Source organism: Dryobates pubescens, chromosome 1 (assembly GCF_014839835.1).
Source record: "Dryobates pubescens isolate bDryPub1 chromosome 1, bDryPub1.pri, whole genome shotgun sequence".
NCBI lineage: Eukaryota > Metazoa > Chordata > Aves > Piciformes > Picidae > Dryobates > Dryobates pubescens.
Genome location: NC_071612.1, coordinates 16,589,514 through 16,602,973, shown reverse-complemented (window position 1 = coordinate 16,602,973; position 13,460 = coordinate 16,589,514). Strand labels below are relative to the sequence as shown.

The following is a 13,460-nucleotide window of genomic DNA, read 5'->3' as shown; positions in this document are numbered from 1 at the left end:
GGCCGCGGTTCTGTCTCTCGCTGTCGGCGGCGGCCTCATGCGGGTGAGGCACCGACTGCGGCAAGTAGGTGCGGGTGCCGCTTGATTCACCGTCCTTCCCTCCGCTGCTGCCTCACTTGCCGATGGGCCGGCGCGCTCTGCTGTTGAGCTCTCTTTGGATTGGGCAACCAGCCGTAGCTGTACCTACGTGCCAGATACAGCTAATGTGTGCTATGAATCCCTCAAGAGCTTTCTGCTGAGCGATTTTCTTGTCTTTGCCCCAGTGGTTAATACCGTCAGGGAATTTGATCTGCTTTCTCTTTCAGTCTGTGTTCCACCCTAATGTCTTAACTTCCCTGCATGAACTCCAGGCTGCATGAACTTCATCTGTTTGGTTGCGTATTGGTGTTTGCTTCTTTGTTTTTAATCTTCTATTTCATGACTTTGAGACAGCTTTCCTAACATATTAACCGATATCTTCTACATTAATTCCCATTCCTGATGAACTTAACCATATATTGTTATCTTGTGCCTCAAGGCAGTTCTTCCCCTAGCTGATTATGATTCTGCTTCGAAGAGTCCAGCACAGAGCCACAAAGATGATTAAGGTAGTGGAACACCTTCCTTACGAGGAAAGGCTGACAGAGCTGGGTCGTTTTCAGCTCGGGGAAGAAGAGACTGAGGCTTGACCTCATTACTGTTTGTAAATATGTGAAGGGTGAGTGTCAGGAGGAGGGAGCCAAGCTCTTCTCAGTGATGCCCAATGATAGGACAAAGGGCAGTAGGTGCAAGCTGGAGCATAGGAGGTTCCATGTGAATATAAGGAAAAAAATCGGCACTGTGAGGGTGACAGAGCACTGGAACAGGCTGCCCAGAGAGGTGGAGTCTCCTCTGGAGACCTTCATATCCTGCCTGGGCATGTTCTTGTGTGACCTATTCTAGGTGATTCTGCTCTCACAAGGGGGTTGGACTAAACGATCTTTCATGGTGCCTTCCAACTCCTAGCATTCTGTGATTTTGAAATTCCCATCTCTAGTTTTTGCTTTGAGAGTCAGATCCCTGGTGATCCTAGTGCTAAGCCTGCCCACTATTCAAGCCCAAGCCCTTGAGTTCCTTACAATTGTTGAATAGGCCTTTTCCTTAGTTCTGTCAGGCTCCAATGAGGGTGATGAGAGAGAAAAAACTAATGTTTGCTGTAAATCATTTGCAATAAAAACATGAAGAAATTGGAGATAATTACCGTGACCGGGTCATGGATTAGTTAGAGGGCTTCCAAAATTCCACATTTATGTTTCACTCCAGTTTCAATTATAACTGACCTTCTATACCACTATTAGAAAGTGACTGAAAGCCATTGCCAGAGATAATCCACAAGATGAAGGAGGATGCTTGGCATGTTTTATTACTAGTTATTAATGCCAAAGAGCTCTTGTTCTAGTAATCTGAAGGTACCTGTCTCAATCTTAAAGGTCTTTTCCAACTGAAACAATTCTATAATTATAAATTGTGACCCAGACTATATAAATTCAGTTACAAGTTAGACCACTCATATTACAAATGCTTTTGAGAGACAGGGATCTGCTGGAGAGAGTCCAACAGAGAGCTATGAGGGTGATTGCCAGACTGGAACATCTTCCCTAAGAAAGAAGAGTGAGAGACCTGGGGCTGTTTAGTCTCAAGAAGAGGCAGCTGAGAGGGGACTTTGTCACATCTATAAATGTCTGAGGGATGGGTGTCAAGATGAAGGTGCCAGTCTCTTTTCATTGGTGCCCAGGGATAGGACAAGGAACAATGAGTACAAGTGAGAACACAGGTGGTTCCACCTCAACATGAGGAGACACTTCTTCACGGTGAGGGTGAGAGAACACTGGACAGACAGCCCAGAGAGGCTGTGGAGTCTCCTTCTCTGGAGACTTTCAAAATCCCACCTGGATGCGTTCCTGTGCGGCCTGCCCTAGGTGATTCTGCTTTGGCAGGGATGTTGGACTCTGATCTCTGGAGGACCCTTCCAATGCCTAGCATGCAGTGATTCTGTGATTTTTTCTCTCTCTGCTCACGCTTTAAATTTAACAGCAGGGATATAATGGTGTCCTAATCCCACACAGCCCATTTGTCCTCCAAGCATCGAAGCTGTCAATCATACTGTAGATTACTTTCTTCAGATGACATTTATTGCTAATATTGTAAAACCTTGTGCCTTTTACTTTTTGTTTATAGGTGTAAACTGCTAACAGACTTTAGCAGTGGAACAGATAAACAAGGATAATTCAACACTGTCAGTACAGCTCACTGTCACACAGATCCAGCCATGCCTGTGGAAGGGAAAAGTGACATGGAGAGGATTGGCCTCTTCAGTGAAATGGGTTATGTCACCATTGGAGACAAATACAAGTCACTATATATGCGTAAGTACATTTAATCATTATTTAGTGATAGGGACCACCTCTAGTACCCATCTGCTTTCAGAATCACTATTTCCTATTGCATTATTTTATTTTGGTTAGAGGGAACTGCTTTTCATGCATATTCTTTGCTCAGGTCTGTATTATTAAGAGAAAGGCTTGATATATTGAAGAAAGAAGAAATTTAATAAAGCTGAAACATATACGTATGCATAATAGACTAATAGCATCTTTTCATGTATATATTTATTTTTAGTGCTAATTACCTGCAAGTTACCAGTATCTCCTTGTTTTAAACAAAAAATAGTGGGTTTTGTTTGCCTTGTCAACAGGTTTTCTATTATTGACAATTACATTGTCATAATTTTAAAATTAGTGTTGCAGGGTTTTTTCTGTTCTGGTCTGACTCAATGTGTATGAGGTTCCACATCACCTCCTTTTCTTGTTGTTTAATGGTAATACTCATTGAAAAATGTATTTGTTGTAATTAGTAAGGTTACAGAGGTTAATCCTTAGTAGCTGTTTCGAAGTGATGATGCAAAGTAAAGATGGCTCCTCAATACAGCCATTTCTGCTGTGTGGTTGTGTCAGTGATGAAGGCATTCACCAGAACTCCAGGTGGATACACTTCTACTACAGTGAGCTGCTGGGGACTCAAAACCCAGCTGGAGGCACTTAAGTTATTCTACCTGGTCTGTAATCAGTGGGAGGGAGATGCTCCCCTGAAATACTACTTGTAGTACATAAATAGACGTAACCTCTAGCTCTAAATCATGGTCTAGAGTTACCAGTCTCCCTCCACTGCCTGCGAAGCAAGCACAGAGGTTAGAAAATTAAAACTAGGTGCTGTGAATGGTTTCTCATAGTATCTTCTTTCAGACACAACCATTTCTATGCATGATTGACAAGCTAAATGCTCTGTAATACATTCTTTGAGCTACCCAGATCCAGGCCTTAGTTTTTTGTGTAAGCTAAGAGAAGCACTAACATCAAACAGTTATTGACGGTCCTTACTTTTTTAAAGGCCCTTTTAATGAAGCTGCAAGCAAGAACAGACAGATGTTATCTGAGGGGACCAAAACATTGTCAGCTCTGCAGGCAGGCTATTTTGAGCCTCAGTTTGTGAGGATTTTTGAGGGTGAAGCCTACTCAAACCCTGTTCAGCTAAGGAGACGCTATAGACTGGCAGAATCAAAGAAGAATGTGGGCAAAGCTTTCCTTCCCAGCAACGGAGACAAACTCCCGTAAGTGTTGTGAGAGTATTTTAAACTGACCTTTTTCCTGTACACTAAAGATGATTTTCACAGATCACTTCTTATAAAATCTGCAATGAGTGTATGAGTTTGGTACTGAGCAAAGAATTTTGAGCAGCAACACAGGGAATGCTTGCCCTTATCTACTGGTTTCTTTCTCTGTAAACATTTTTCTTACCCCTTTAGCTTTTTATTTTGGATGAAAATTAAAGTGGCTATAGGAAAAGAGTATGGATAATCAACAAATTTGTATAAGGGCCATTAGTGAATGTGAAATAAAGCACTTAAGAACTGAGAAACCCCAAGATAAATCTTGTCTATTCAGCATCAGTCTGCCCATTTTTTTTTCTATATATGAGTACATGACTATATGTGAGTCTATGAAGCCTCTAAATAAGGAGAGGGTAAGAAACAGCCAGGTGAGCATTCTGTGCAAAGATGACAAGTGTTATCTTGGCATCCTATTCCTGTCAATATTAATTAATGACCCTTTTAAGAAGGAACTCCATGAGACAGTTTACTTTCTCCCCACAATAACTGCAGACAGTAAAGGCAAAGCAGATTCCCTCAATTGTCTGGAACAGTTGACAGATCTCATATAGTAGCTTGGGTGGACCACTATAACTGCATCTTTGTGGACCAAATTGCCATTCAGCAATTCGATTAGTTTGTCTCAGTCCTTCTCTTCTTTAGTAGCTGGCTGTATGATCATGTATTTGGAGAGCATGTCATACACTTGTCAGCAAGTACTGATTTGCAAGTTGGTCATTAAAAAAAACAGCACAGTCTTAGTGATTTCCGGCAGCTTTGTGAGCAGAGGTATTGCTCCTAAATAGGCTGTGTCTCTCCTTACTTTTGTTCTGTGACAAGACAGATGCTTAACTAGTCGTAACTTCTCCCACAAAAAACCAAACCCAGCACATTTCCTACCATCCATTATCATGCCAACAGAAAATCTTCATAACACCGTGCACAGCATTGTTGTAATAGCAGATCCATGGACAGTGAGTCAGATCTGGTTTTATATTTAACTCTTGAGATGCATGTACTGTTTAGATTTTCTACTTACTGTCATTTTAGCACACTAGGTATAGAAAGCTCGAAATATTTGCAAAACATTAACTAATGTGTTCATTTGCTATTTTTAGATGTGGGCTTGGCAGCTATTATGGAACCATAGGAGGTTCATATGCATACTTCAGTCCACAGCTGAAATCCAGAGAAAGATATATTCCTCCTGGGAAGAACTTTTATACTAATCCAGGAAAGAAAGGAAGTGGATTTGGGTAACTTCACAATATTGCTTCTTGCAGAGTATTTTATTAAATGTTTCTTGAGTTTTGGACACCTAACTAATTAATTATATGTTTACAGTTATGCAAACCTTACCATAGGTGAACAATATCCACATGAACCTGATGACTATGAAGCAGAAAGAATAAAAGCAAGGGTAAAAATATTTGTCTTTATTATGTATTACTGTTGTGAGTATTTATTACACTTTACATGAGCTTTTTGTGCCCTGTAGTGTCTCCTTTATCTTGAAATCATGAACATTTATTTACAAAGTGGGGGAAGGAAAACAAATTAATGAGCATCCTGTATATTAAAAAAAAGAAAGGACTGTTCATTTATTATTTTTTCCTTTGAGACATCTGGCAGTATCCCAGGCAAGTTATGCCATTCAGGGTTGGAACTTAAATTTTTATTTGGAGACCTTAAGCTACAATGCAATAATGACCAAACAATGTCAAGAGTAAGAACAGTAATAATTGTATGTTTTTGTCAGACCTGACCTCTTTATCCTGCATGATAATGGGATTTTGAGTGTAAGTTTGTAAATCACAGAATCAATAAGGTTGGAAAAGACCTCAAAGATCATCAAGTCCAACCTGTCACCCAAGACCTCATGACTACTAAACCATCTAAGAAAACTTCTAAATTTGCTTGTACTGATTTTACTTATCCTGTATATTTTAATCATATGTAGTAAAAAATACAGAATACAGAATGCACCAGGTTGGAAAAGACCTCTGAGATCATCAAGTCCAACCTATCACAGTAGGAGGGCAATAGGAGGGCATTTTTTTTGGTCTAGGGTAAGATAAAGATTAGAAAAAACCAGTTCAGCTACCTGCATTTGAGACAAGTTCAGTCAAAACTAAACATCCAGTGCAGAAAAGGAGAGAAAAGAGGGAGGTGGGGTTATTTCCACTGGATAGAAAGAAAGGAATTTGATCTGAAACATTAGCATGCATTACCAGGTGATACTATATTACTGATGGTACATTTTTATGGTTGTCTTTTAATCTGTTCATAACATTTTAACTTACTTTATTTTAAAATGGAACCTGGGAAGAATAGTCAACAACTGACATGGTATAAAGAACCAATTACTAATGAAGCTGTTTAGTAAGGTCTTCAGAACCTGGGAAACATAGTGGACAGAGCTGACAAGTGCAATGCCTGCAGTCAGAATTTTCAAGCATGCATGTATGCCCAAGACAGAGGTGTGCAATACTGTCAGACACAAATGCACTGTGCTTTCCCTCACAGGTGCCTGCCATGCTTTCATAGTGAATGTTGTGCTTCCTGGTCAGTGAGTCTGTGTTCCATTATACATGGTGGATATATAAAAATACTTTGAACATCAAACAAGAGCAAAGAAAGTTAGCGTGAACATTATCCAAGACTGAACTTAAATGTTTTACGTTTTTCTTGTAGAATAATGTGCAATAAAAATCCCCAAGATTGTTTCTCTCAAAGGATTACAATATCACCAAGGCTGGAAGAGACCTCAAAGATCATCAAGTCCAACCTGATTTGTTTTACAGAAAGCGCAAGAGGAACATAGGCGTTTGCTTAAAGGAGGGCCTTTCAGGTTAAATCTGTATCCCCAGGAGTATTTTGACAGCAATCCCTATTTTAGTGACAAACCTTTGCCACCTGTGAAGAAATCACCTCCAAAGAAGCCAAGTGCACCACCTTTCATACCAAGTTCTCCTGCTAAAAAGGTTAGCTTGCCTTATAGCTACAGAGACAGGAGATAAATATTCATATATTTCCTGTGAAAAGCTTTGCTTACAGCACATAAGGTAGAAATAAATTTGGGGGATTTGCTATTAATTTCTTATTTTTCTTTTATTCCTTTTACTTTGTTCTCAGTTTACAAAGCAATGAAGTCTTGTTTGACCCAGCAACTGCTAACCAATTTCAAGTAACCTAAAAAAGTGTTTCTCTTTAAAATCTGCATGGTGCAGTTAATGTACAGTTGACTGTAAAACACTACCAAAAGATACAAGCCAACCAAGTGGACAGATGGGCGGATTCCAGTGGGATGGCATTCAACAAGTCCAAGTGCCAGGTGCTGCAATTTGGCCACAGCATCCCCATGCAGAGCTACAGGCTGGGGTCAGAGTGACTGGAGAGCGCCCAAACAGAGAGGGACCTGGGGGTGCTGATTGACAGCTGCCTAAACATGAGCCAGCAGTGTGCCCAGGTGGCCAAGAAGGCCAACAGTATCCTGGCCTGCATTAGGAATAGTGTGGCCAGCAGGATCAGGGATGTCATTGTGCCCCTGTACTCTGGTTAGGCTGCACCTTGAGTGCTGTGTCCAGTTCTGGGCCCCTCAGTTTAAGAAGGACATCGAGACACTTGAATGTGTCCAGAGAAGGGCAACAAGGCTGGGGAGAGGCCTTGAGCACAAGCCCTATGAGGAGAGGCTGAGGGAGCTGGGATTGTTTAGCCTGGAGAAGAAGAGGCTCAGGGATGACGTCATTGCCCTCTACAACTACCTGAAAGGTGGTTGTAGCCAGGAAGGGGTTGGTCTCTTCTCCCAGGCAACCAGCACCAGAACAAGGGGACACAGTCTCAAACTGTGCCAGGAGAGGCTTAGGCTCGAGGTGAGGAGAAAGTTCTTCACTGAGAGAGTTGTTTGTCATTGGAATAGGCTGCCCAGGGAGGTGGTGGAGGCACCATCCCTGGAGGTGTTTAGGAAGAGCCGGGATGTGGCACTTGGAGCCATGGTCTAGTCATGAAGTCTGTGGTGACAGGTTGGACTTGATGATCTTTGAGGTCTCTTCCAACCTTTGTGATACTGTGAGGTTATCCAATAAATGACAGTAAGGCAAAGGTTACTGTAGCAAAATGAAATGCTCTCCAATTTGGCCTATATGAGTCAGTCACTCGTATGATTTTTGAGTCTACTAGCCTACATAGAAAAACATCTGAATTATAATTTCTAGAATCCTCATGGGGAAGGAGAGCTGGAAGGAGCAGAAGAACTTAGGTTAGTCCTTCTGCTGAAGGAAAGGCTGCAGAATAAACTCAGGAGTTGCAGGCAAAAATTTGGAATGTGTGTTAGAATTTGCAGTTTATCAGCACTTGGGAGGAAAAGGAGGAAAAGCATGAGAATAAATATATGTGGAAGATTTAAAAGGGGATAAGAAATAAAACCTGGAGTTAGTTTGAAGGATATCTGGGAACATAGTTCATTAGTTCCAGTTGCTTCCTGTCATAATTTCTTAAAATGGATGTTCTGTTCCACAAAGTGATTCATTTTGATTATTTTTTTGAGATGAGATACTAAATTTATGCTGTTCACCTTAGGTTAAACCTTAATTCCATTTTGAAATGGACTTCAAGATGCATAAATATCTCTCTTAAATCACTCTAGATACCTAATACAGTAACACCCCTTGTGTTAGTTTTCAGCTCTCCCTTTTTGAGTTCCATTGTCAGCTATTTAATACTGCGCTCTGTTAATCACTATTTCCTCTTGTTGTCCTTTACCCTTGAATTACTTCACTGACATTGATTCATCTGAGGAAGATGATGATAGCCAGGAAAGTATAACTATAAAGAGACAGCAAAAATTGTATGAGGTGTTTGGATTCATAGATAAGGCAGCCAAGATCTTTCAGAATGGAAATCTATTCAACATTAGCTATTAAAAAGTCAGCACCTCATCTAGCTGACAGTGCTGGTGATCCTGCTCTAGGCTCCCCATCCTTCACACCATACATGCTCTGCCCATATATTTAATTGATGTGTACTTCCCAAGCTACTGCACACCTTCCCTCTCTGCTGTTTAGATTCTTATGGGATAATTGCTTTATTGTTGGCAGAATTGCTTACTGCTGTGCTTTTCAGGAATGTGACTTCAGCAGACTGTGGGGTTTAGCTTTACCAGGGGATTGCAAAGAATTAGTCAGGTCTCTGTCCTTTATAACTAAAATTAGCCACTCTTTTAGTACTCGTGGACATGATGTTTCAGAAAAACCCAGTGCTGTATTCAGAGCCATTTGTCAGTGTTAGCCAGTGAATGTACAGTGGTCACAATAAACAGTAAAGCAGTCCACAGGAGCACAATGACAAGTGAGCCTCTCAAGGGACAGGGAGAACAAGGAAAGGAAGGAAGACCAGGAGAAGCCCTGGTCCTTAGCAAACACCCCCCCTTTGTTCTGAGTGTTACTTTTATGGTGTGGGATACCCCTGTGAGCCATCTTGGGTCAGCAGCCCTGGCTTATTTAAAGCTGCCCATGGCCTGTAGACCAGCTAGGGGCTGGGTATGATTCTGTCCCAGTGAAACCAGGACAGTCAGAAAACATGTTGATGATAATGCTTAAGCCCTTTTGAACACAGCAATCCATACACCAGTGCTGGGCATGGAGATAAAACTAATAGTGATATGGGAATTCCCCTTTTTTCCACAACGTAGCTCATTGTAATCAGTTGTTGTTGTTACTTCTGTCATACTTCTAAGATCCTTTCCTCCAAATTCAGGCTCATGAAAGAATGTTTGAAACTTATGAATTAATCAAAATAATGATTAAAATGTTCCTTTGCAAATTTGGAAAGTAAAAGTTTCCACTGCAAATTTGGGGTTTGATTTTTTTTGTTTGTTTTTAATATGTTGCAGTCTGCTATTCAGCATTACTTGCTTTTGCATAAACATATCTTCATTAACTGAATTATATTGTAGATTGCTATTTTGAAACCTTTATTTTCCTTTTTTTTTTCCCTCCCCCAGTCAGGGGGCATGAAAGGAGGCACATTTGGTCCTTACCCAAGCTATTCTGCTGAGCCTTATGTAAGTAAAAAATCTAAGGCTGTCACAACTGGTAAAGAAGGAAAAGTCTTTCATCCTTCTTCTGGACCAAAAAGCAGACCTGTTACAAGCATAGTAACTTTAAATGTCACAAGGTAAGATCCTTTGAGGTCGTGTTTCATGTCTGCTGTCTACCAGAAGTCATTAGCACGTTTATTACTGTCTAAAATAACTGAATAAATGAATGAATGATTTATTAACAAAAGGATAAGAAATGTGTAAGGAGCTTGGCTCTTCAGAATTAATTCCTATACTCTTCTGTAAACTCAGGTTCGTTTATAAGGCTATACATATCACAGAGAACTTTCAAATAGTGTTATATAAATATAAATGAAAATACTGGGTTTTAAATTTATTATTTTCTGACTTGATAAGAAAAGACCAGGAATGTTCCTGTTGCAAGCAAGATCGGGTTTCCCTTATGTTTATGGAATAAAATTGGCTCCCTCTGCTGGCAAACACAATGTTAGGTGATCTAAAACTGAAGCTTTTGAAACAAGGCCACTCAAGTTGGATTCCTACAGACCTGTCACTGTGCAGTGTCAGAAGAGATTTATAGTACACAATGTATATATGTAGGTAGATCAGCACGTAATTCTTTACTTTTAATCTTACTAAGCTCTAACCTTTCTATTAAACCAAATTTATTTTCTGGTTTTGGCTCTGTTGTAGTGCGAGCAGAAAATCAAGACTGTTCTTTTGAGAGTGAGTTAGAGAAATCACTTTCAAATGCAGGCTTCTAAGATAGCATGCAGAAGAATTAATCATACTAACACTGAAAAGCTGTATTAGAGGAATCTGCTTCACGTTTGTGATTTATCTTTTGCATATTGTATGTGAAATCTGAAACGTACACCTACCTAATTCACCCATTGCTGCTCTGTTTATTTTACCATGTATCTGCATTTGCATAATCAGGGATTATTTGAAGTTGCATGGTTAATTTTACTGATACTGACAAGGCAGAACTAAATGTTACTCTACATTGCTTTCCTTTGCTAATGGAAAGCAAGAAAGAACTGAAAGTAACTTTTTTGGTGCACCAGAAAGCACGATAACTGCCAACACTGATGTAAGAAGGTACAACCTTTTATATATATGCATGGGTGTTTTTAAAGAGGTAAAAGGAACAAAGTATGGTGTATTGGTCTGAGTGGCCTTTTTTGATCAGTGTGACTCTTTGTATGATTGTTTTGTCAACAGAATAAAAATTTATGTTCCAAAAGAAAATGTTTTTATAGGAGAAAAAAAAAGCCTGTGTGTGAAATAGGTTTCAAAATTGAAAGGAGGGGACTGATTGTGAAGTATCACTATGTGCTCACAGATACAGTTATGATGGACTCATTAAGTAAAGACAAAAAAATTCACTTACCCAAGAGAAATTCTGGAGATAAATTGAAACTAGTGTTTCAGATTTCCTCCTACTATTTCCCTGCTAAGACTTTTAAAGAATTTATATATTTTTGGTTAATTATTCCTAAGTTTAATAGAACGAGGACTGTAAACTGAATTTATTCTAAGTGTGAAGCTCACAGCTGACAGATTGTAAGAAGTGTGGTAAGACATTTTTCAAATCACCTGCTTCCCTATTTAATCACAGTTCTTTAGGTGCTTTCCAGTGGAAATCTTATTTTCTGATAGTTGGATCATAATCCTATAACTGGATTTGCTGGTGTAGATTCTTGCTCTCATGCAGAGCTCTAGTGAAATAAATTTAACTTCACGATGATCTAAGCCATGAATCTGTTGCAGGACTGGGTTATCACAGTTCTTCTTTTTTACAAAAACTGTTGTAATTTGTAAAGTGATAATCTACAAGATTCTAATAAGTTTCTCTCCATTTACATTACAGATCATTAAATGCAAAAAACTACAAGACTATACGGCTGACATCTTACTAGGTACAAAAGGTGAAATGAAAGGTACACTCTTTAGACTCTAACCTGTTAAAGCAAATAAAAATATGAAAAGTGACATTCAGATATAAAGGGTTTATTTATTTATTCTGTTTAATTTAAGTTATTATCATTTATTCTGTTTAATTATCAAGAATACAATCTTTTGCTTCTAAATAGGAAACTAGAATAAATAATTTAAGATCAGTTTTTTACTAATTTCAAGGTTGTGTTTTTATATAAATTTTCACCTTATTTTTATATGGAAATTTTATACAAATTTCACCTTATTTAACTTGATTTAAAAAAAAAAAAAGTACTTTTAGAAAACATACTTTCTAATGAGTAGTTTGGGTTGCAAATTGACTGGATATTGCCGTTGAGGAAAGTGCATCTACCAGTCAATGTATTACCAAGTTTGTCATGTGTGGCCCACAATGAGCTAAGGTCATTGTTTCCCTCCAGTAGAATCATAACTTGAACTTCATTTCAAGTATAAACTTGTGTAAGAACTGTCTTATAAACATAAAACTTTTAGTTTCCATGATCTTCTCAAAATGACTAACATCAAGCATTGTTCAAAACTGGACCACAAACAGGCTGTTAAGACATCATCTCTATTTAGTAGCATCTATTTACTGTTCTTCCCCACTTTTCTGACAACCACAAGTGATACCCTGTTCTCCAAGAGTGGCTTAATTCACTGTGGAGGAAGATTAGAGAATGCATGTAGCTGCTGTTTGGCTAGTAATGGTCTCTACAAATCTAGGTTAAAAGAGCAGCAATCTGTGTTTACACAGCAACAGTTGTGTCTGTGGAGCAGAGAAAAAAGCTCTGCTGTGAAGTGTTATGTATTGGAAAAACTCAAACTTAATTAATTTTAATTCAGGTTTGAACTATGATTTTTCAAGGTGGAAAGCATGTTTTGTTCCCCAATAGTCAAGACTTGGTTGAGTCTTGTTCAGCATCTTCATCAGTGACCTGGAAAAAATGGCCTCAAGTTGCACCAGGGGAGGTTTAGATTTGGAAATTAGCAAACATTTCTTTAGAAAGTGTTCAGGTGTTGGAACAGGTTGCCAAGGGAGGTGGTGGAGTCGCCATCCCTGGAGGTGTTCAAGAAATGTGTAGACATGGCACTTCAGGACATGGGTTTAATGGCAGTGGTGGTCTTAGGTCAGTGGTTGAACTCAAGAGGTCTCTTCCAACTGAAAGAATTCTACGATTCTAACAAATCAGGTATCTTGCAAACTAACTGCTTCTCAGGTGGAATTCTTATCCTAAATGTAAACTGTCTGAATAGTTTCACTTTAATAATTTTTGTCAGGTTTTTCTGTGTGGTCCAAAAAATTTATTCATGTAAATCAAACATAATGCATTATAAAAATGAAGAAATCACTCAGCATTTAGGTATCCAAATTGTTACAGGGAGACAAAATGTCTTTAATATTTTTCTTAAAGATTTATCACACCATTGTAGAATATTAATGAAATGGTAGCCTAACTGCTGTCCACAGGGTAATAGTTTTTGAGAGAAAAAACAGACCAGATGTCACCTGTCCTGGCATCAATGATAGTAAAATAAAACCAGGAAGTGTTGGTCAGGTCTTCCAGCATGCATTGGAGCATGAAACCCCTTACCTTGGATCAATAGGGACCCAACAGTCTTTTAAAATTATCCATACAAGAATTTTGATTAGATAGATAATATTAGCAGCCATGGATCGGGGTGGTTTTAGGCTATGCCTTTAAAATGTAGTTACAGATTTTGAGCAGAAAAGTAGAAACATAGAAACAAATCACTATTGGGTGTGAAAAGGAAAAC

The 13,460-nt window shown here is 39.0% G+C and overlaps 1 protein-coding gene across 1 annotated transcript; it reads left to right on the top strand.

The window, feature by feature from the left end:
* Positions 1-32: 32 nt before the first annotated feature.
* Positions 33-11,659, top strand: C1H4orf47 (chromosome 1 C4orf47 homolog). Its single transcript, XM_009902211.2, has 8 exons — positions 33-64; positions 2,197-2,384; positions 3,406-3,625; positions 4,783-4,920; positions 5,009-5,084; positions 6,469-6,648; positions 9,666-9,838; positions 11,596-11,659. Exons 2-8 carry the CDS (start codon positions 2,288-2,290, stop codon positions 11,642-11,644), a joined length of 933 nt encoding a protein of 310 aa, XP_009900513.2. The 5' UTR covers positions 33-64; positions 2,197-2,287; the 3' UTR covers positions 11,645-11,659.
* Positions 11,660-13,460: the final 1,801 nt, after the last annotated feature.